The sequence below is a fragment of the Artibeus jamaicensis genome, unplaced genomic scaffold, assembly GCF_021234435.1.
Source record: "Artibeus jamaicensis isolate MK-2021 breed Jamaican fruit bat unplaced genomic scaffold, CSHL_Jam_final contig_464, whole genome shotgun sequence".
NCBI classification, from domain to species: domain Eukaryota; kingdom Metazoa; phylum Chordata; class Mammalia; order Chiroptera; family Phyllostomidae; genus Artibeus; species Artibeus jamaicensis.
The window spans coordinates 4,670,805-4,693,383 of NW_026521842.1; the positions used below are offsets into that span (position 1 = coordinate 4,670,805).

Below are 22,579 nucleotides of genomic sequence, written 5' to 3' on the forward strand. Positions count from 1 at the left end.
AGCCGGGCACGGAGCGGTCGACAGGGCCGGGCGTGAGGAACCTCCTGCAGGTAACCTCCCCCCTCTGCCGCTTTAGCATCAGGAGATTCCTCGGGACCCAGCGCTCCCAAGACAGCTGCCAGACACATTAAAAGAGAGGAAGGAGAAAACCACACACACACACATACAAGGCAACGTACCAAATGCTAAAATATCATGAAAATTCAAACAGCTAAAACAAATATAACCATAAAAAGACTGGAATCCTAGAAAAGCGATCTCTGCAATTAAGCAGTTTTCTGCAATATAGTGATAATCACCTAATTATACTATTAATGACAGTTCAACCTGCTTTGAAATAAAAGGACATTCTTCCATAACAGGATGCCAGCTGTTAGTTACAGATGTCAAACATCTTTAAAGCATTATTAGTAAGGGGGGGAACCTATAAAAGGAACACGTCCACATTCCCCCTCCACAGAAAAACCCTCCCCCTCAGCCGTGTGGCTGTGCAGTGCCCGAGCAAAAACACCGTGCCCAGGCCCAAGTGGGGGATCGGAGGAAGGGACCGTGCGAGGGCGCGACTCCCTCGCCCACAGCCACATGTGCTGGCGGCACCTGATGAAATGAGGAGGGTCTGTATATATTTTCACAGCATCATCGATTCCTTCCAGGGAAATAATCTCCGGAACCAGGATGTTGGTGCAGAAACGTATCTCCCCGTGGTTCTGCCAGAGTGCCCCGGAAACCCCACATCGTGCGGTTCCTGCTGGCTGAGAGCAGTGAGCTGCAGCCAGATCTGGAAGAACTGCAGGTCACCCGAGGTGACAGCCGCCCACCCGCCTGCCCAGCCGCCCTGGACCCTGCAGACATATGCTCGGCTCACTCCTGCCAGTATTTCTTCCAACTCTGTGCGCCTTTGACATTCGGGAGCGCCAAGGTGTAATAAATATCCAACTTCGTCTTCTGACAATAGCCAGCCACATTTAATTAACTGGAGCGTAAAAAGCTGGGGAGGAGGGGAGAGGGGACACAAGGAGCAGCCACAGAGGGAGGAGATTAACCTTTTAAGCAAGCTGCTGGCTGCGGGGTGGCCAGCCTCATCAGGAGGGTGCACTCTGATAAATCTAAAGGGGGTGCTGAGGGCTACATCCTCCCCACATCCCGGCAGATCCTGATAACCCTGTCAGGTTGGGGGTGGGGGGCAGAACATCTCCAGGGTGGCAAATGCCAGGCTGGCTCCCACTTGAGCTACACAGGGGTGAGGAGGAAACCGTCTGGGGGCCCGCCTTTAAGGAAGCACAAGAGAAACCCACCCAAATCTGAGCAGAGCTGGACAGTGCTTTCTAAAGAACATCTGCTACGTCCCCAAACCTATTCGCCAGCAGACTCTTGGTGTTGTGGCCGAGAAGCCCTTTCAAGATGAAGCAGAGATGCCCGGAAAGGAACTACGTGGTGTTAGGATCCCTTCCGCCACGTCAGTCACTCAGTGGCCTCCTGACCCCTGGGCCTTGTCAAGAGGAGCAAGGGGCAGCTTCGTGGCCTCTGGGCACTGCTGGCCTGTGGGGATTAAGCCTTGGGTTTTAATGGGGTGGAAGAGGCTACGTCAGGAGGCAGGAAAGAATTTTGAAGCTGCTAAAAGGCAGACTGGTGTTAGGAGGAGCTCTCCTCATGGTGCTCAGACTCGCTGTGTGGCCCTGGGTAAGTAACTTTCCCTCTCTGGGCTACAGCTGAATAAGAGACCCTGGGATTTTCCCAGGCTGGATTCTCAGAGGTAGCAGCTAAGAAAAAGCATTCTGGAGGGCCATTTATCCCGTTTACAACTTCCACGACTGACCCTCAATAGCTTCCTTTCTCTTCCACAAGAGCACGGGGCCAAGCCAGTTCTGTACCAGCTGGACACCCTCCAAGAAAAACTCAGGCTCAGCGCTGCCTGTCAGAGCCAGACAGGAGGCCTGAGTACCCCTCTCTCCCCCCAGCGGAGACCAGGCCTCTCTGCAGTCAGCCCTCCTGAACCCGAGCTCCTGGCCCGATTCTGCCCTGCCTCAGTTCTCCAGAAACTCCCACCCACCAGAGGGAGGCAGACGTCACGCATGGGTCCCAGCCTTCACCTCTTTTTCTATGACACTTGGCTTTGGAGAAATTTCCCTTGAATCCCCAGGAAGTTCCCCAGAACCACATGAAGGATGACATCTGGTTCCTTCCAAGTGAATCCATTCTGAGCACTGAAGCCAAAGGAGGGAAAATGCTTCTCAGGCAGAGGCGGGAAAAGCCCAGTGCTGCCAGCAGAGGCTCAGCCTCCCTGCTGAGAGGGCCCTGGCGCTGCTATTAATAACTGCAACCAAAGTCTTCACTTAGCTCCTCAGTGATTCCAGTTAAGATGAGTCACTTTGATAAAGAAAAAGAGCAGGTCCAAGGGACACGGCTCCATTTCACAGCAGCGAAAACTGAGGCGCAGGAAAGGAGTCTGGCAGCTCCACGAAAGGTTAAATCTGACCCAGCAATTTCACTCTGGGGTGTACGCTGTAGAGAAACAGGAACATCCACCTACACAAGCTCTTGTACGTGACCATTTACAGCAGCATTATTCACAACCGGCAACAAGTGCGAATAGCCCGAATGTCCGTTAAGGAAGAGTGAGTCGAGGAAATGTGGCCTACCTGTGCAACAGAACATTACTTAGCCATAAAAAGGAATGAAGTCCTGGTTCGAGCTACAGCATGGGATGAGCCTGGAACACATTACACCGAGTGAAAGAAGCCAGGCACAGGAGACTGCACGCTGCACGTGGTCCACACACGCATGAACTGCCCAGAACAGGCAAACCCGTGGGACAGAGAGTACGGCGATGACTGTCCAGGGCTCTGGTGCCGCGGTGAAGTGGGGAGCGCTTCCCAGTGGGTGCAGTGATTCTTTGGGGGCAAAGGAACTTGTCCTGGAGCCCGGCCAGTGGGGGTCGCACAGCTTCATGACCATGTGAAAAACCACTGAATTTCACTTTTAAACAAGAATCCTCACCCGAGGACATGCTAATTAGTTTTAGAGAGCAGAGAAGGGAGGGAGAGAAGGAAAGAAACACTGATGTGAGAAACGTCCATCAGTTGCCTCTCGCACCTCCCCAACCAGGGGCCAAACCTGCAACCCACACATGTAACCCTGACCAGGAACTGAATGCGTGACCTTTCAATTTACAGGACAACACTCCAACCAGCTGAGCCACAGCGGCCAGGGCTGAATTTCACTTTAAAGAGTGACTTTTACTGTGTATGACTTCTCTCTCAATAACTGTTTAAAAACCCAAGAGGCTCAGAAAAGTGAAAGAACCCACGTAAGGTCAAATAGCGGAGGACCTTCACATGCAAAGTGGGAAGAGCTTTGCCTTTACTACATGATACGTGTTCTGTGCCATGATATTAAGGGGAAAACAGTTCAGTTATTCTTGCCTTTGAGATCAGGATGTTGACATTCAAACCCTGGCTCTACCACTTACAGGCTGCGTGACCTTGGGCAACTCACTTAACCTCTCTGTGTCCAGTTTCCTCTTCTGTAAGTGGGGCTGGCCATAACGGTAGTTGTTGGACAGGGACTGTTATGGTTGGGTGCATCAATCCATACAAAGCCCCTTAAACTCCTTGCCTGGGACCCCAGGCATCCCCAGAAGCAGACCCTGCCGTGCCCTGGAACCTGAGAGTCCCCAACATGGGCAAAGCCTCCTGTCACAGCCCAGGCTTCCCGGACCATCCAGCCTTTGCCTGTGTGGACTGCCTCGGCATGACAGGCCCCACGCCCCTTCCAGTAAGCACTCCAGATGACTTGCAGATGTCTTTCCCCAGATCTTCTCTAGCACTTGGAAGATGTCACTGAGATCCTGCAGTTGTGGGGACCCCTAGGGCTGGGGAAGCCCCTGGAAACAGAGGGAGAAGAGCTGGATTCCGGAACAGCCTCTATCGGGCTTGACGCATCAAGCTCCTGACACATCGTTTCTCCTGCTCTGGAAAATAAAGGAGAGGCGCCCCATCCTTCTGAGCCTCACAGGGGTGCTGTGAGGATGGACTGCAGTGTGCGTGTGTGTGAGAGAGAATCAGTTTGGATGCACACATACATGTACGTATACACACACACGTACATTTCAGAATTGTGCTCTCCCGCCCACCTGGTCCCCAAATCCAATGCCCTTTGACAATAGAAACCACTCTTTCCTTCATCAAACTGTCACTTGGTGGTTTCTGCCCCCCACCCCCATCCCAACTCACTTCCCCATTTCACTGATGGGTGCTGACACCATCTCTCTAGCTTCCACCTCCTCCCGGGGTCCCATCACCCACACGGCACTGCTGGCCTGACCTCCACAGTGGCTCTGGCCCTGCCTCCCCTGTTTGGGTTCCTATCACCTCTGAATTGTCCCTCTGCCTCAGTCCTTCCTGTGTTTAACGTTACAGGTGGGATGAGCCCCTGCTGCAGCGGCCCCTCTGGCCTGGAACACGATGCGGTAGCCACCAGCCCACACACAGCGATCCAGCACTCGAAATGGTGCTGGTGGGACTGGGGAACGGAAGTTCTAACTTGGTTTCATTTTGATTTATTTAGCTTTACGTTTCGATGGTCACATATGGCAAGGCCTAGCTGCTTGCTACTCTAAGTTTGGCCTACAGAACAGCCACATGGGTGCCACCTGGGCCTGGGCACGGCACAGATGACCTTGAGGGCCTAAGGGAGGGAAAGTCCCCATGTGGCTTGTCGGGCCCCACCTAGACCCACTTGAATCAAAACCTTAAGATCTCAGGTTACTTGTGTGCACAGTACAGTTTGTGTCTCCTCCCTTCACGCTTCCCCATCTTGCCCTTTCAAACCCAACTCTTCAGAATCTGCTCCCAATACCACCTCCTGCGGGAAGCCCCCTCAGATTGTTCCGGCCAAATGGGAACTCTCTATCCTCCTAGCTCCTGGAGCTACTATGTGCATCCTTCCAAGGCAACATCGGTCCATTGGTGGCTCAACCCTCCCCCCTCGGGTGGCGAGGAGGGCCTAAAGGCTTGACCTGTGACTTACTTTCAATCTCCCTCTCAGCCCCTCCCAGGCCTGGCACCCAGCAGGTGCTCGGGAACAGGCCAGGCAGTTGCAGTTGCAAGAAGCCAACGTCTCTTTCCAAACCAGGGCAAGAAGAACAAAGTTGGTTGCAGGCTATTTGCTTTATTATTCCTTCCACTGGGCTTGCCCCACCGGTCTGACACGCCGGCTGCCTCTCTGCTAGGCTGAGCACCTGGGAGGTGACAGAGCCCTGAGTCAAAGACATGAAAATCCAGGAGGAAAAGCAGGCAGGTGCAGTTATTGGTTTCAATAAGCCAAATAAAGCCTTGCAGGCTTTTCATGAACCTCTCCGCAGTCAGGGATCAAATGCCACAGCTTTGCTGCACAGCAGGTGTCAGCTCTCCAAGAGCCCACCAACAGCCCACCTGCAGGACCCTGAAGGCGCCGGGGAATCACTGGTAGAGGTGGGTCAAGGGTGAGGCCCCTTCTCCCTCAGGGCGGTTCTTCTCACAGCCACGTACTTGGCAGCCTCCCAGGAGCGAGGGAGAGAGCGCTGGGCTCCGAGGATCTCCCTCAACATGGAGGCCTCAAAGGCAGACACTGACCAAGTGCCAAGGCCATCCAGAACTCCTCCGCCTCCACCGGGAGGGGCACCCTCAACCAGCCTGTGTGTCTGGGCTCAGACAGGCCACCATGCATCCCATCTGGCCACTCAGGCCTCCCCCTCGCGCCCCCAGCGCCGCTTCTCTGCAAAGCTCACTGCGAGGAGCAGTCAGCTCAGCCTGGGAACCCGGGGCCACCTTCATATCCTGGCTGCAACCCCGGAAGCCGCCAGAAACCTCGCTTTTCTGTGTCCTTCTCTGCCAGGCGGGGACTGAAACCCCTGCCTCCACCCCCAGGGCTCGGGCAGGAAGTGGCCTCAGCTCCTGGCAGAGGGATCTCTGGGGGGCTGTGATACAAACAGGCCTGTCCAGACTGAGAGCAGGTGATAAGCCCCAGGAGAGGCCGTCTGAACCCACACAGCCTGCCGCAGCTCAGAGGCCTTCCCCAGGGCAGGCTGCTTACCACAGCAGGGCCTGAAGTCATCGGTTCCCAAGAAGCAGGGAAAACACACATTAACGGGAGACTGTCGTCAACAGCAAATGCCCCCTGTGCCTGGGACATCTGCCCCAGAGCTCTGATCCCAGGGGCAAGACGGTGATGATGACAACCGTCCTAACCATAATATCACCAGCAGGCGAGCGCTTGGGGGAACCTACAACACACTACGTGCCATGCTAGTTAAGTACTTAAAACGTACAAACGCTTTCAGTTCCCACAGCAATCTCGGGAAATAGAATCCTCTGCGCTCTGCACATGAGTACACTGAGGCACAGTGCGTTCCAGTAGCTGCCCAGGATCTCACAAGTAAATGGCTTTTGAGTTCATGAGCTCACTACCACACTGTGCTGCCTTATAAACAGCGAGCTGGGTTGGAAGGTGGCTCCAGATTTATTATGAGCTGGGATCCCAGAGGAAGGAACAACCAGTCCTAAGGGGTCAGCCCACCGAGGCTTCCAGGCGCCAGAGCTGGCACCCCAGGCGGCGGGAACAGCCTGAACCAAGGTGCGGGGGAGAGGCAGAGGTCAGGCTACACAGAAGGCCAAGGCGTTGCCTCCCATGCGAGGAAGTGGGGTTCTGCCAAGGAGCAGTGGACCCCAGCAGCACCGCCCTGGAAACGCTAAACTATGTAGAGTGAGTTCAACTACGGGGGAGGGCCTATGATACTCCACCAGAACCAGAGTGTCCATCACAGGGGACCCTCCTCTCTGTTGAGGTCCCCAGCACTGAGCCTCAGGAGACTTTAGGAAGGAGCAGAGGCAGGGGAATGCGGCTTTCCACGCAGGCTTTACCTCTGTCAGCAGCTCCACAATGCCAACAGTCCGATGCGAACCTGGGGGTCAGGCACCGTCAGGCTAACACTGCTCTCTCTCGAGCTGGCCCCAGGAGGGTCTCGCTGCAACTGTGCTAACGATTTATGAGTTATCGATCCCATCTCTGGAAGGAGAAACTGAGGGAGAAGAGTGACAGGTTTCTCCTCCCAGGTAACCTGCCCGTATCTGGGTCATGAGTCTAGTTGGCCGCTCTTACCACTGATCAACCCCTGTGTGCTGAAGTCCAGGATGAATATTCATGAGCCTATCCAGTTCCACACTTTCATTTCTGGCACGAATTAATAATTTACAATGGAGTTACATAAAAATCAGACATAGCTCATTAGCAGCTCCCCAAAAGGCACTCTGGTCTCCCCACTGATCCTGGTGAGGGGCTGGCCTTTTTCAGCAACGAGTAACAACACCCTTATTTTGAGAGACAGACTCTCTTTGAACCAGGCTGGTGAACCTGAAATTGGGGAGTCTCCCTGCCAGGGGAGGCCACCTGGGCATGCACCTCCCAGCTGCCCCACCTGAGTGCCAAGGCCTGTGGTTGAAGCCTCACCACGTACATCTTCAGGACACTACCGAAGCTGCCCTGGGAAAAGATGGCATCTTTTCCTCTGGCAAAGGCAAGGCCACTGTCTGCCTGGACGTGGAGACAGCAGGTGGGGGGAGTGTGTGTCACAGGCCATTTCCCAAAGAGGCGATGTCAACGCCATCTCCCGTCCCACATGCTCTCCTAACACTTTGCCACCCAGCCCACCCCACGTAAAGGTAGAGCCTACCTCCTCTCCGAGTGAACATGGGAGGGCTTGCCCTCGCTTGTCATGAACAGATCGGGGCATCAGTGACACCCTGTGACTTCTGAGGCCAGATCCTACACGGTCATGTAGCTTCCCCCTTGGGACCTAGGACACCTGCCTTTGGAGCCCTGAGCTGCCGGGTCAGAAGTACAGGCTCCCAGAGGCCGAGGGTTGTGAAGAAGGCCAGCTGGGGTCCCAGCCAACAGCCGGCCTCTCCTCCAGCCTCCCAGTCTCCTAGCTGAGGCCCCGGGCATCACGGCGCACGGACGGCCACCGTGTCCCACCATGCCCTTTCTGAATTTGGACCCGTGGCATCTGGGAGCACAATCAAGTGACACTGTTTTATACCCACACATGCTTATGAAGTTTCCCTCCATCCCAGGGTGTCCTGAGCCCCTGCAGGCCCACCCACAAGCAGAAGTAAAGACTGGATGAAATCTGCCTGTGAGTGGAACTTCCCAAAAGGGAAAGAAGGGGAGGGGGAGTGACACCTTTGTCCCTAGGCCCTTGAGATCCAAGATAAAGGCTGATGATACTTTTGACACTCAGTCCCAGAGCCGGGAGAAGCCTGTGTGAACTGCGCCCTCTCCACAGCGAGATGGCTGGCCCTGCCGCACCTCACCACGCACCTCACCATGCCTTTCTCCGGCTGCTCTCCAGCAGGCGGCCCCACCCCGCTGGGCCCCTCCAGTGAGTTCAATTAAGACCCAGGCATTATCTCCTCCTCCCCTTCCTTTATGTTCCCTGCCTGCCCCCCTTTCTCTTGTCAGATAATCACGGGAAACCAGCAAACGGTTGACACAGTTACCAAGACAACAGAAGTTAGGACTGTCGAGGAGGTCTGAAAGCTAATCCTAAATGAATTATAGGACAAGAGTGACAAGGGGGTGGGGACCAGTGTCGGGCAGCTTCAAAGCAGGTCCGGTGTATGAGACAAGGTGCTGTCTGCCTCAGTGACACTGGACTCCTTGGGGGTGGGGGGAGGTTGAGGAAGAAAGTCATTAAAATGAAGCTCACTGCAGAAGATGGTGGGGCACAGACGCCTGCCATTCACTGAGACTTAGGGGCTAGGGTTCACCCCATTCAGCTTTTATGGCGTGGGGGGCAGCGGGAAAGGGGCCAGGGCGATCTAATCAAGGCGACTCCATTTCTTCTTTACTTATTTAGAACTTGCCATCTTGCGACCAGGGCGTTGTGCACGGTCCTGCTGGCTGAAAGCCATTTCAGGAGTCTGAGCAAACCGACCCTCGTTGGCCTCCAGCCCCATGGGCACTGCCTGCCCTAACCCCGGCCACCACCCCCGCATCAAGACTGACTCAGCCAGGTCCCTCGGGAAGGGCTCCCTCTTCTGACATCGGCTCTGAATCGAGGACATGGGTGGCACGAAGCCCACAGCTGCGAACTATTAATCCGAACAGTAATCGAAGCTAATGGTTCTACAGGGCTTGGCCTGGGCTTCCAAAGACTAACTCATCAAGTGCTCACAACAATCCCAGGAGGGAGGTACTACCACTGGCCCCATCAAACGACGAGAAAACTGAGGCCCAGAGAAGGTAAGTAACCTGTCCAGAGCCACACAGCAGTCAGGATCGGAGGCAGGGTGGAACCCAGCACCCTCACTCCCCAGTCCGTGCTCCTCCTCAGCACTGCGGCCTTGGAGAAGTTTGCCGACCTTGTCCTGTAAGGCCTGCCGTGCAGACCCTGCAGCAGCCACCCAGGAACCTGGCCCATCGCCTGCCTCTTCTAAGCATGCACCCAGAAACCTCACGCACCACTTTCTTTCTAGGGGACTTTTCCGGACTCTTCTCCACTCTCCCTCCTTGGCCTGAGGCCTTGCAGGCATCTGCCAGCCCTGCTCTTTCACTCACCAAGGACTCCTCTGAAAATTACAGCCCCAAACTTCTTAGAGGCTCTGCCGCCCCAGCTCAGTTTCTGCAGTCAGGCCAACGTGTGAGACCAGTTTTCACACTCGACAGAGCACAGAATCCCCTGGAGGGCTTTCGAACACATAGTCTGGGGGACCCCACCACAGCTTCTGCCTCGGCGCTCTCCAGGGGGTCCCGTGACCTTGCACCTCACACAGCTCCAGCTACTGCCGGTGCTGCTGGCCCAGGAATCCCAATTTGGAAACCGCCGAGGTGTTAGCCCACACTTAGCCCCTACTCTCCCCACCGTCACCTCCACTCCCCGCCCGTCCAGGGTCACCAGCCATGATGGCACTCGCACTCTTCCCCGCCTACCCCACACTCAGAGGCCCCTGCCCCAGCCCTCCTCTTGCAGCACCCCGCCCATCACTGTAAGGGGAGCCTCATGGGAGCTGACCGCTCCCACAAGGGACACTGTCGGAGCCATCATAACACAGATGTGGACAAGGTGCTCTGACATTCAACCCATCTCTACCTCCAGATCCCCCACCCCCCACCACAAGTCTGGCCCAGCCTGCTGCTGTCCTCTCCGGCCTCTCGTCTGGGGCAGGGCGATGGCAGCAGCCGGAATGTTGGCCCTGATGCCCTCCTGACCACCTGGGGTCCATCTCAGCCCTACAGCCAGACTGCCGGGCTGGGGGGGGGCACTAAAGCACAAATCACATATCTTCCCCTCCTCTGATTCTAGCTTTCCCATTTCACATCCTACCCCTCTCCCTGTGGTTCACGCCTTTGCCGCCACAAGGCCACAGAGACATCCTAGGGGCCTGGGAGCCTCTGCATACGCTTGACCCTCTGCACTTGCCCTGAGATCTTGTCAGGGCTGACACCCTCCTTTTCCCAGGCTCTGCCCGCTCCAGCTCCCCTGCTACCTTCCCCACTCTCCTTTTCCCAGAGCCTGCGCCGGGGGACAAAGCACAGTGTGTCCGCTTCTGGAACAGGAGCTCCACAGAAGCATGGCCCCTGGGGGCTCTCCAGCTCTTCCTGTGTGCCTGGGCCAGTGCCTGCCTGTCATAAACAGGTGTTGAAAAAAATCAGATGAACTTGGCTGCTTTAAAATCCTGGGTTAGACTCAAGTTCCAGTCACTGGCCTTTTGACGTTCAAGACCCTCCAGAATATGATTCACACCCACCCACAGGCTTCATTTCCCGCTCTGGCCAAGTTCTTCCCTCTCCCTAAAACTATCCTTCCTGCCCCTCCTGGGAGGCCCCGTGCGAAGGCCACCATCTCCCAGGGGCCTGGCCCGGCCCCCGGATGGGATGAACTCTGCTGCCCACCAGCCGGGCCCTGTCTGCCCTGCCTGCACTCGAGGACTGGTCCTGATGCATCTGTACGGCCTCCTGGGTCTGGCGCCGAGCAGGAGAAAGACCCAAGAGCCCACGGCTACTGATGGCGAGTGATATCCCTTCTACTTGAAACCCCACCCTGGCTGCTCACTCTTCTTTCCAGGCCTCAGCACCAGGACACTCAGTGCCTGAAAGAGGCCCTGCTCTTCGGACAGCAGACTCTTTAAAGGATACACAAGCTTCAGAGCCCTGGCATTAGAGGGTGCTGCTGAGAAGCAGGGCAGAATCAATGGCTTTGCTTCTCAAATGCACAGCAGGGGTCAAGAGGGTAGATCCCTTGTGGGTCACCCCCAGAGTAGAAAGGCCAGCTCCAATGTCACCTCCTCTCTGTGGCCTCTCAGACACCGCCTCCTCTGCACTCCCAGAAAATTCTACACAGATCCCTCAGCACCACCATTTGTCACCCTGGATTGTTCAATCCACAGCCTCACCCTGTCCTCCTGCCCCCCACTAACACAACAGGGATGGCCCAGCACCCAGCTCTCAACATGCCTGACATGAACTTGACATGCTGAGAATTTTCAGAGTGGCTTCCCTATTTTTGTTCATTGCACTGGCCTCCTTCCATCCAGCCTCGCCCCCTCTGCACTCCTCATGGCCAAGGCCCACCTCCAATGCCACTTCCTCTGTGGAGCCTTCCTGGATTTCCTCTACCAGGGTAGTCCTGGGAGTTTCCAGGACACTTTGTCCTTGCTCATCTCAAGCCCTGTTTGCTTCTGAAGCAACCTGAGGATAAGACACAGAGCTCCTTCTCTCCTCCTGCCTGGGCAGCGCAGTGCAGGGCCAGGCACCCTGTGGGCGCTCATACCTAGAAGAGGCCAGAACTAGATCAAATGCACATGTGTGTTCTATGTGAAAAGCAACATTCTGATAAGCTATGGGGGCGTGGCAGGTCTGCTGGGAGGGGGCGTCCTAGGAGACCACCAAATCAGGAGAAGGAAAGGGTTCGGCCCTCTGACCTCTGAGGTCCCCTCCAAGCCCTGTGTTGCACGACTCCCAGCCCTGCAGACCATTAAGCAAGTGGCCAGATGCCCAATGGGCAGCAGTCCAGACCTGGTCACAGGGCACTTCCTGTCTCGCTGCGGGGAAGGGCAGGAGGAAGACTGATCCCTCAAGGCCAAGGCCTTGGGGGCAGCCTGGCCTCCGGGATGGGTGGGCTTGGGCTCCTGGCTCAACTCCAACCAGGCCAGCCCCCACCCCCACTGCCCCCTCAGCTTCCAGCATAGGTATAATCCAGGTTCAGGGCAACCAGAGACCCCAGCCAGAGCCGTGGAGGGCTTGGCATCATTGGTAAAGGGCCAGGAAAAATGCATGTTCCCCTAAAGACTTGTAAAAAAAATCCTCACTGATTTTTTTTCCCTTTTACCCCAAGCTTTCACAGCTCTAAATATGCCACACTTAGTAATTTTACGAGCAAACCAAGCTATACATCACACAGTTTTATGTTCCTAAATTAACAAAAGGACTTTAAATCTATATGGAGCTCTTAAAAAAAAAAGCACTGCATCTATTTTTATTCCCTCACCCCCAAATTCTCTCTTCCCTTCTAATGTCCTCCCTCCGTGTATCACCCCGCCCCACAGCCTCAGAGATTTCCGACCGTGTAGCTGGACCACCACGGAGAGACAGTTCCATACATGGATGCAAAACTGCTTTGCTGAGGACCCTGAAAACGGAAGTCCACTGCCCTTTGGGAAAGACTACTTCAGGGGATATAAAAACCTGACTTTTTTGCCGCAAAGTAGAGTATGATAGGATGTACCCTAATGGATGAAGAGGCTGCATCCACCAACAACCTCACCAAAGATCTCAGAAAAATTAGAAGGCAACGGGTCCAACAAGGCCCCTGTCTTCTTAGCTGCAAATGCAGGGTAGTTGGTGGACTGCAGGGGCCCATTTGCACTTGACAGTAGAGAGAAGGAAGCTCAGTGGGGCTGCTTCATTCATACATGTCCATGTCTGGGGGAAGGTGGACAAGTGACACGCAGCTCTGGCCTTGGAAGAGAAGCCCGCATCCAGACACATGCATCACTGCCTCTGTCTCTGGGAGCTGGGTGGCCCTGGCCGGCCACCGCCGCCCCCCCCACTTCCTCCTGTACAGAAGGAAGAGAACCATCATCCTTGCCTCATTCAAGGGCAGGAATCCAGGTACCATAATGACTGTTCCAAGAGCTTAAAAGAAACTTCTCCTGACTCCAAGAGGCAAGAAGATAAGAAGCAGGAGAGTTTCCAATGGGGTGATATCAGATTCCCACCCATGAACTAAGAACAACACATTTAAGCAAGAAAAAAATCTTAATGAGAACCAAATTGAGTGGGATGGGGGGTTGGGGAGGGGGGTGGGAACCAGACCAAGCCCGGCAGAGAAGGGCTGGGCCCGAAGCTGGGACAAAAGGGCCCCTGGCTTTCCCAGCCGACAGATGGAAATGTGGCGGCCCCTCCCCATTTCTCAGGGGTATCGGAAGATTAATTAGTGACTGCCTGGAAAGTGCTAGATGGGAGCTGAAATGCTTGTCCCCGCTGAGTTTCTGAGCTGTAAATAAGCAGCTTTCTCAATCACAACTGAAATAGCAATGCTGTCCTTTTATCTGAATCAGATCCCATCAGGCCCAACCTGCTCCCAGGGCAGGCCTGGGGTGGTTCTGGAGCCTGCCCAAAGCCCTGGGGTTCTTAGGACCCAACAGATTCCCAGGACAAGCCAGGGCCAGGCAGGGCCAGGGCCACAGCTGGCAACTGCCAACACCCCCTCCTAGCTTCAGCTGCTGAGGTGACACCAGGGGACTGTGAGAGCCAGCAGCTGGAGGTCCGTGGTTCTGGACTGAATCACCTTCAGCTGCCTCCCCGAGCCCGGCTGGGCCTGACCAGAGACCCACAACAGCCTCACATTAGGGCTTTCTGGAAGCAGTGTGTGACATAAAAAATAAATCTGGACAATGTCCTACATGCCACCTGGGCCAAGGTTTACCTCCTGGGACACCCCCTCTAGCCCCGCTCCGGATAAGGGAGGCCCAATGCTCTGCAAAGCAGGGCAAAGGCTGTGTAGAGATAGGCCCAGGCCATGCTGACCCTCAGGAGGTAGCTGGGTAAAAGGGAAATGCCCTGGGGGAACCCAGTTTCTCCAAAAGCAGCCACCAGCAGCTTTGGGCCAAGCCCCAGCCCCCTCTGGGCCTCAGTTTCCTCACTGACTTAAGATCCGGGCTGTGGTCAGTACATCCCTTGGGCAAACCAGGGTCACACAGAGTTCAGCATGGGACAGGGGTGGGGTCAGATGACAGCTGAGGAGTCCTCCCTCACGAACTCCAGGAACAAGATAAGGGGGCCGGCAGGGCGCCGCCGCCAACACCAACGGCCAATTCCCTCCCTCACTCGTTCAACAAATATTTATTAAGCAGGGACTCTGGAGCCAGACTGCCTGGGGTCAGAGCCCGGCTGCACCACTCACTGCCTGCACGACCTCACCCTCCGAGCCTCAGTTTCCTCAGCTGGCAAGTGGGATTAAATTAAGAGCATTTTGGTATGGAATGGGCACCATTCGAGAAGTAGTCACTTCTTCCTCGTTGTTATTTTTATTTTTAATATTGTTATTATTGGTCTGGGGCTGAGCCAAGAAATGAAGGACACACAGTTCCCCGCCTGCCTGGAGCTCAATGTCTGGTGGAGTTCAGGAAACGGGGGACCTGGCACGTGCACGCAGAGGTCAAGTCTGAGCCCCCATCCACCCACTGGGCCCAGCTCCCTTCACAAGTGCCTGGGGCCTCCTTCTCCTGACAGGAAGGGCTCCTCTGCGGGACACCGATTCCTCCACCCCCACCAGCAAAGGAGCACGGAGACCAGACACTGTGTCCTGGGGCCCAGGGGCCCCATCTTAAGGCCTGAGTTCAAGTCCAGGCTCAACCACGAAGAAGCCCTGCAACTCTCTGCAAATAATTTTGCCTTAATGATAATAATTACTGCAGCTATCACTTGGTAAGCACGAACTTCATCTTAGTCACCATCCTCAGTGCCTTGCAAGGATTCCCTCCTTTAATCTCACCAGAGGCCAGCAAACTTTCCCTGTCCAGGGCCAGGTAATAAATATTTCAGGTGTGGCAGGCCTGCTGTTGCAGCAGGAAGCCTGCCACAGACCGTACACAAAAGAATGGGCATGGCTGTGTGCCAATAAAACTTTATTTACAAAAACAGGCCGCAGGCTGGGGATCACCAACCCCTGCCTTGCACTGATACTGAGGTTGATACAATTATGGGTCTCACTTCACACTGGGGAAAACTGAGGCTCGGCTCAAGGCGCCCAATGTCGCCCAATGTCGTGTCTTAGAAGAGGCGGAGCTGAACTTCAAACCTCCACTGTCACCTGTCAAACGGGAAGAGCAGTGCCTGGTGCCAGCCCACCACTGGGGTAATGACTGGACGGGCAGGTTCTCACTCCCTGCCGTTACAGACACTGGGACGGGACCTGGCTGCAGGGACTGGACCAGGTTCTAGAAGCTGGAGAGCACCTGGCATCAGGCCTCCGCAGGCAGGGCTCTCTCTCTGCCTGTGCCCTAGGCCACAAAGCCACAGCACCTGGCCTGGCCAGCATGGGGGGCAGCAGCCGGCTTCCTACCCTAGCTCCCCACTTCCAAGCTGGGCAAATCACTGCCCTCCTCTGAGCCTTGATTTCGTCTGTGAAATGGGGAGGCACCAGCACCTATCTCAGAGGGCGGGAGTGATCTACCAAAGAGATTTTCTCGAAGCCCTAGCAAAGGGCGGCTGGCAGTGGTCAAGACCCACAGGTCACTTCTTTTACAGTTATGGCTACTGCTCTGAGGTGAGTTGACTGCATGAAGCCCATGGAAAGAGCAGTACTTGACCATGGTTATTCCCAGTCAAGCTTCTCCCCCAGCGATTTTCAACCTGTGTGCCACAAGAATTTTAAAGACACGCAATACCTGACGATTAAATCAGGGGCACTGACCTCTTTTCCCATAGACTGTCAAATAAAAAACCCTAACACCCAACATAACAATAGCTGTCTGGTGTGAATGAATCAGAATTATACCTACATTTTTTTGTTGGATGTGCAAAAAATATATTTTTGGTGTGCTGCGGCCTTTTAGTAATTATATGTGCCACGAGATGAAAAAGGTTGAAAGTCACTATTCTACACTATTACCTCAAAATTATAAAGCACAAAATCCTAATAGGGGCATAAAAAAAAAAAGAAAACTCCAGTAGAGACTGACTTAGGGCCTGACCTGCCACACTCCTGACCTCTCCTGACCTCCCTGGGGTCCAGTCCCGTCATTGAGGGCTTATACCAGCCAGGACTGATTTCCCTTAATTGCTTTGAATTTCCTAGCCTGACACTTCCTCCTTTTCTTACCAAGGCTCCAGTGTAAATAGAAAATCGGTCACCTGATGAATAAATATGTGCCAGCAGCCACCCAATGGCAGGTGAAGTGGGGTGTAGATTACAAGCACCTGGGCTTTTAAGACGCCCTGTACTTAAGAAGATTCATTCTTGCCACAAACCTGTACCGAGCCTCTGCGAGGCAAGGCAAGCGCATGGGAGGGCGGGGGTGGGGGGAGCGCTGCAGATACAATGAGGAAAGAACTGGCACTGCTTTCCAACAGCCCACACTCCAGGGAAGCAGGCCATAGCAGGAATGGTCAGCCACAGCTTGGGTTCAAAGGGCTCTGGTGCAGCTCACCAGGCACCAGCTCCCATGCACTGGGCTCTGAGCCAGGGAGGACTGGGCCCTGTGTTAGAACACAGCCCTTCTGTCAATTAGGGATTCCGGTTCTAATTTGGATTGAATCAGTTAAAGGCAGTGCAGAGGGAGGGGAAGTGCCTGTGGATCTGCATTTCAGGCAGTGAGGGCAAAAGAGCTGAAGAAAGTGGAGACCCTTTCTTCCTGTAAATATTCTCCCTGTAAAAGTGGTGTACACGTCAGTTCCTGAGGAAGAATGGGGGACCTCAAACAGTCACGAAGAAACTCAGAGTAAATGCACAGATTTCGCACAGAACAGAGGGGAGCCCTTCCTATTTCCCCCTACTCTTCTCTTGTTCTCTGAACTTGGGGACAACGTTTGGTATAGTTCAGGGCAGCCAAGGCCAGGTTCAGCAGACCTGGGTCCTGCCCAGGCCCATTCCTTCCCCCCACACTCCTCCCAGGGACTCCAGGGCTTGTGGGAGCCTCAGCCAAAGTCATAGGGGCTTCTGAACACAAAGGGAACCCAACCCAACACCTGGCCACATGCACCTTCTCCAGCAAAACAGTTGAGAAACATACCTCCATGGAAGCCCCTTCCACAGATTTTTAAAAGCCCAATAGAAGAAACCCAGACATTTGCCCTCTCCTCCCTATGACCCCAACGTCTCCCCACCCCCAGATCCACAGATGCCCTAACTTCCACAGTAACTGTGTCAACGCCTGGCAATGATGAAATTCTGAAAGGAAGGGAAAATAAAAACACTGCTCATTACTAGAACAAGGTCGCTCACAGACCTGCCTTCCAGACCTACAGGTCACGTGGCCCCTTGGGGGCAAGCCAGGTGCTTTACTCCCGGGCCCCGGGGGGAGGGGGGCGCGCGCGCGCGTGTGTGTGTGTGTGTGTGTGTGTGTGTGTGTGTGTTGGGGGCAAGGCACAGGTAACAGCACTGCGGCGGGTAGAGCTCCAGGGATCACCAAGTCTCCCATCTCCATCGCTAGAAACCCCTGGCTGGACAGCTTCCCTTTAGCCTACGTGTAATTATTTTTAAGGTTTCCAAGTCCAAATAAGGTGAATTCAAGAGAGGCTTCCCCACCCCACCCCCTGCTGTCACCCCCTCCGCTCCCCTTTGGGCTGCAAGCACGACTTGCCCCGAAACAGAAAGTTACTGGGCAGGCTTCTGTCAGCGCACAAGGAGGTCAGGAAAACAGGAAGCCACGCCAACCACCCTCCTGAGCTTCCCCTGGCCCCCTCCTCCGACCTCGGCAGGCACAGAACCTTCCAGGGAATCCCGGGCAGGAAGGGGGGCGTGGGGGCGGGTTCGTCAAGCTCCCGTACAGACCTCGCACGGGGCTGGGTGGAGGAAGAGGAAAATAAGACCTAGGACTGGGGACTCGGGGAGGGCGCACGCCACCCGATCGCGTCAGCCTGCAGGAAAGTAACTTCACACCTGGTGCTTAATTCACCTCGCAAGGCTTGAGTGCCTACGCCGCTCGCAGCGCCGCCACCACCGTGGAGCCGGCTCCGGGCAGACAAAAGGAGCGAGACGCGCAACCCCCGGAGGCGGCGGCGCGGTGGGGGTGGCGGGTGGTGGGCACTCCCCGCCGCACGTAGCACACACACCACCGCTGGACGGCTGCTGGAGCAGCCGGGGCCGCGCGCGCTGGCCCGCGAGGGGCTCAGTGGACCCACTGCGCTAATCCAGGCTGAGGGGAGTCGGGTGGGGTGGCGACCCGGGATCCGCCGGCGCCGCGCGGGACCCGGGGAGGCGCGCAGCTCACTTACCTGGTAAGTAATACAGAGGCGGCTTCAATCCAAACATGATTCAAATTAGAATTCCATAGTGGTCAGAGAGGGATGAAGGGGGAAAGAAAAAACCTTAAAACCCAGCAATGAGACAAAAAGCACCGTCCAAGCCACGGCGCTCAAAAATGTCCAAAACAATAAAATAAAGGCGAAAGAGTGATCCCGACAGCGACGAAAAAAAAAATCAGTTTCTTTTTTTTCTCCCTCCCTAAAATGATCAAAGGCTCCCCAATCGGCAAGCGCCCGAGCAATTTCGGCCACCTTGGCCCTGGCAAATCCACAATGAGGTAATTGACGACCAAGGACGGGCCGGAGCCTCCACGGCTGCCCGGTGTCTTCGCCGCGTGTGTATTTTCTGCCTTTTGGACTTGAGATGCAAATAAAAAAAGGAGGGGGGCGCACGGCGGAGGGAAGCAGGCGGGAGAACCGAGAGGAGTGCGAGAAAAATAAAGGGGGGAGTGAGGGTGATGAAATTGGGGGGTAAAGATCTTCAGGGATTACTCATTTGAAAGAAAAATGAGAGAGAAAAAAAGCAGCCCCCAAGACTGCGAGTAGCAATCTCTCTTCCATTCAGCCATTTGAATGTCAAGGGCGAGGGTCAAGGGACCTGTTTCCAACAGGGTTTCACGTTCAGAACCAGAAGGAAAAAGGAAGGGGGGGGTGGGCAGAAGGGGGTATCTCTTGTTGCCAAGGAGAAATCGGCTTTGTTTTCGTTTCCCCTTAGCTACTGGGTGAGGAGGGGCGGGGGAAGAGGAGGAGGGGGCAAGCGGGAGAGGGGAGAGGAGAAAATTAATACCCAAACAGCCAAGAAGTACCGAGGGGGAGATTTCTTCTCGTAAATAAAAGAGGCAGCGATTGCAAACAAGTCTTAGGCAAGAGGCAAGAGAAAGCAGGCCGGAGAGCCGACTCCCCTCCCCCTCCCGACCCCCCTTTTTGGTTATCTCCTTGGCCCAGCGTCCCACCACTGACTCAGAGGGGGGAGGGGGGAGGAGAAAACTCGCGGGGGGCCCGGGAGCCCAGGCAGAAGGAGCAGGAGAGTGGGGAGGCAAGAGCGCACGGCGGTGGAGAGCCCCTCGATCAATTTTCATGCAAGAATCATTATCGGTAAATTGGAAAGCTGGCTGCCTGACAGCAGATTTGTCTCCCCTAATGAAAGCGAAAGGGTAGGGGCGCAGCGGCGGGCGGTTGCAGGCGGCGGCGGCTCCTTCCGTCTCTACGCGGCATCTTCCAAGAGCTCCATGCTTCGCAGGGCGATAATAATAGTTTCACTTGCGAGCTTACCCCCGCGCGGCCGCTGAGCTGCGCAGCAGACCGGGATCGGGACACAGAGAGCAGGCCTCCCCTTCTCCAAGCCCGGAGAGGGTGCTGCTGCTGCTGGCAGCGGTGTGCTCCCCTCTGCCCTAAAGGGTGGGCCGCTTGTAAACAGTGGGCGGCTGCGGGCGCCGCTGGTTCCCCCACCGGCTGCCCAATTCCGCACTCTGGCTGCCCGCCCGCCCGCCCGTCCTCCCTCCTTCACCACCCACGTCTGACAGCTGCGGGAGCGGGCAGTTCACTCGCCGCCGGGGCCTGAAAGAGAATCCCCAAACCTTGCGGGGGACTTAGGCCGGCTTTTTGTCAAACCCACAAGGGGCAGCGGGGCTGCGGAAACGCACACACCGGCGGACCAGAGGGTGAGCTTCTAAGGCCAGTGGTTTCTCACCTTTTCCTCTCACCCTTTGCTCCACACCCCACCCCTTAAAAATCCCTGTTGCAAGTGTAATCAAATGCTTGATACCATCTCCCACACTCTCCCTGCACTGGTGCATTATCAGATCCGAGAAGGCATGCTTCCAGGCAAATAGACCTAATAAATGCTATTACTGGGATTCTGCAAGCCCCGGCTGCACCATAGTAACGAGAGCCCTGGCTAATTTGGTTTAAGAAAACGATCAACTGTACAGAGTGTTTGAGTGTGGAACCTGTATCTCTCCTCCCCACGCCGCCTCTCTTTCACACCAGTTCAAGAAGGCCCCATGTGATAATTCCCCAAATCGAAGGGGAAAAAACCCTGCCGCCAAACGCCAAACCACATCCTGTGCGCTCATTGTCCAGCCCAGCGATTTTAAAGAGACAGGATCCATTTACCCATGCCCGATGCGCGCGTACACACACACACACACACACACACACACACGCTCGCTGCAAAGCTGTCTCTTGATATAACAATTTATTTTCAAGCCCTTTTACCTTCTGAAGGGCCCCTATGTGGCACAACCAGTGGAATAGGGACTTGGTGACACTAAAGGGTCACCTTTTGACTCCAGATACAATCATCATGGTTAAGGAGCAGACTAAAGCCAGCAGGTACGAGTGGCGGGGCACCGCGGCCACGCCGAGCTTGGGTTCCTGCCAATACTTCCCAGCCACTGCATAAAATCAGGGGTCCCCAAGTAACAGTCCGGGATCCCTGCTAAACGCGGCGGCTTCAGATGGCAACTGAACTCCCGGAATATGATACTCTAGAGTTCCGGAGAGTAAACTGTAGGAGGTGGGGGAATCCGGAGTGCCTTCTGACACCCCCATGCCACTCAACCCTCGCCCTAAGCCTGAACAATCTTAAATGGGCTGGGAGGAGCGTTGGGAGCCAAGGGAGTGGTGGCGGTCCTCCCTGCCACCACCAACGACTGGGTTGCCCGGGGGTGCGAGAAGCACCTTCTAACCCCTCCCCTGCCCCGTCTGCGCCCCTTCCGGCGTCCCCTCTCCGCAGGCCGCAGAGCGCGCGCGGGTACCCTGGAGGACGCAGGGGCTGCTCGGGGCCGCCCGCGCCCGCCTCCAGCATCTGGCCGCTCCGCCCCGCTCTGACCCCGGAGGTCGTGCCCAGCCCTGGGCGGCGGCGGCCCTTTGTTTCCGGGGCTTCGTGGCAGCGCGCTCAGCGCGCTCAGCGCTCCCCTCACCTCCCACTGTGCCGGTGCGGGCAGCTGCCTCGCAAGGTAGACTGCAGCCGGTGCGGCAGATCGAGGTCCGGCACCTACCGGCCGGCCTCCACTTCAACCCCGCTTTCTCCTCCCACGTATTTATCTCCCATTTATCACCCGCATACTTGATAATCTGTGCCCCTGTGGGAGTGGGGGGGCACCGGGGCACGCAGCTGAGGACCAGGGAGAACTGCGGCCCACCCCGCTAATCCCTCCTAAGCTTGGAAACCTCTGCTCCTACTTGGAAAAAAAACAACAACTATTTTTTAAGGATCCTAAACTATCAGTTTCTGTTGTCATTCTTTTATTGGTTTTTAATTCTCCGGGATTACACGAACAACAGTAGTAATTAATACTAAACCTTCCTCTACTGTATATGCTAATGGCAGGAGCCATAAAAATTAATTTGCAAACATGTCATTACACAATAGCTGTACAGGCAATAAGCCTGTAATTATGGGCCAATCACAGGCAGGGTACAGAGGGAGGGTGCTCCCCAATCTGCTGGGCACCCCCTCCCCTGCTAAAGTGGGAAGGATGGTGCCAAAAGGAGCCACCTGTGGGGAATGCACCCGGCAGGGTGGAGGGGTTGGGGGGGAGGACGGGGAAAGATGGTAAAGGGGGTCTCTAGCCTTCAGTTCCAATTGACTTGGCTTCTATGCAAGCCCTCCTGGAGATAGCCACTCCTGGGCCATCCAGGATTGAGACTGTGTGAGGAGAGGCAGCTAGAGCCGCCCAGAGCTCCCAGGCCTGATTCTCTTGGTGAGTGAGAAATAAAAGGAGTGAAAGTGGAAGAACATGGGACCTCACCCTTTGGGCCAGCACTGGTTTACCTTTGCTTCCCTGTCGAAGGCAAACATCTGCCCCAAAAGTATTTGAATGTCTGCATCAAATTATCTCAAAGTGCTCAAGCCAAGCTCTAACTGCTATTAGCCACGCCCTTGGGGAGGAGGTGGAGTGGTTAGATTCTAGTGATACCTAATCCTCCTTTGGCCCTGGCTCTCAGAAACTGGAAGTAAATCGGTGATAGCTCCTGGTGGCAGGGATGTTTGTAAAGGAGGAAAATAGGAGATCCACTATGGGAGGGTTAGCACAGCTCCCAACCCCATGCCAAAACAGCTGAAAAACAT

At 55.3% G+C, this 22,579-nt stretch overlaps 1 protein-coding gene across 6 annotated transcripts in view; it reads right to left on the reverse strand.

Moving 5' to 3' along the window:
* The window catches only part of GSE1 (Gse1 coiled-coil protein), a 408,575-nt gene that overhangs the window by 89,520 nt on the left and 296,476 nt on the right, over window positions 1-22,579 (reverse strand). For 2 of the 6 annotated variants that reach the window (XM_037142399.2, XM_037142396.2), the window contains exon 1: window positions 18,475-19,753. The exons of the other annotated variants lie outside the window; for them this stretch is intronic. In XM_037142399.2, coding sequence (XP_036998294.2) covers window positions 18,475-18,511 — 37 coding nt within the window. In that variant the 5' untranslated portion in view covers window positions 18,512-19,753. Of the gene's footprint in view, window positions 1-18,474; window positions 19,754-22,579 lie in introns of those variants that run through there. 6 annotated transcript variants of the gene reach the window in all.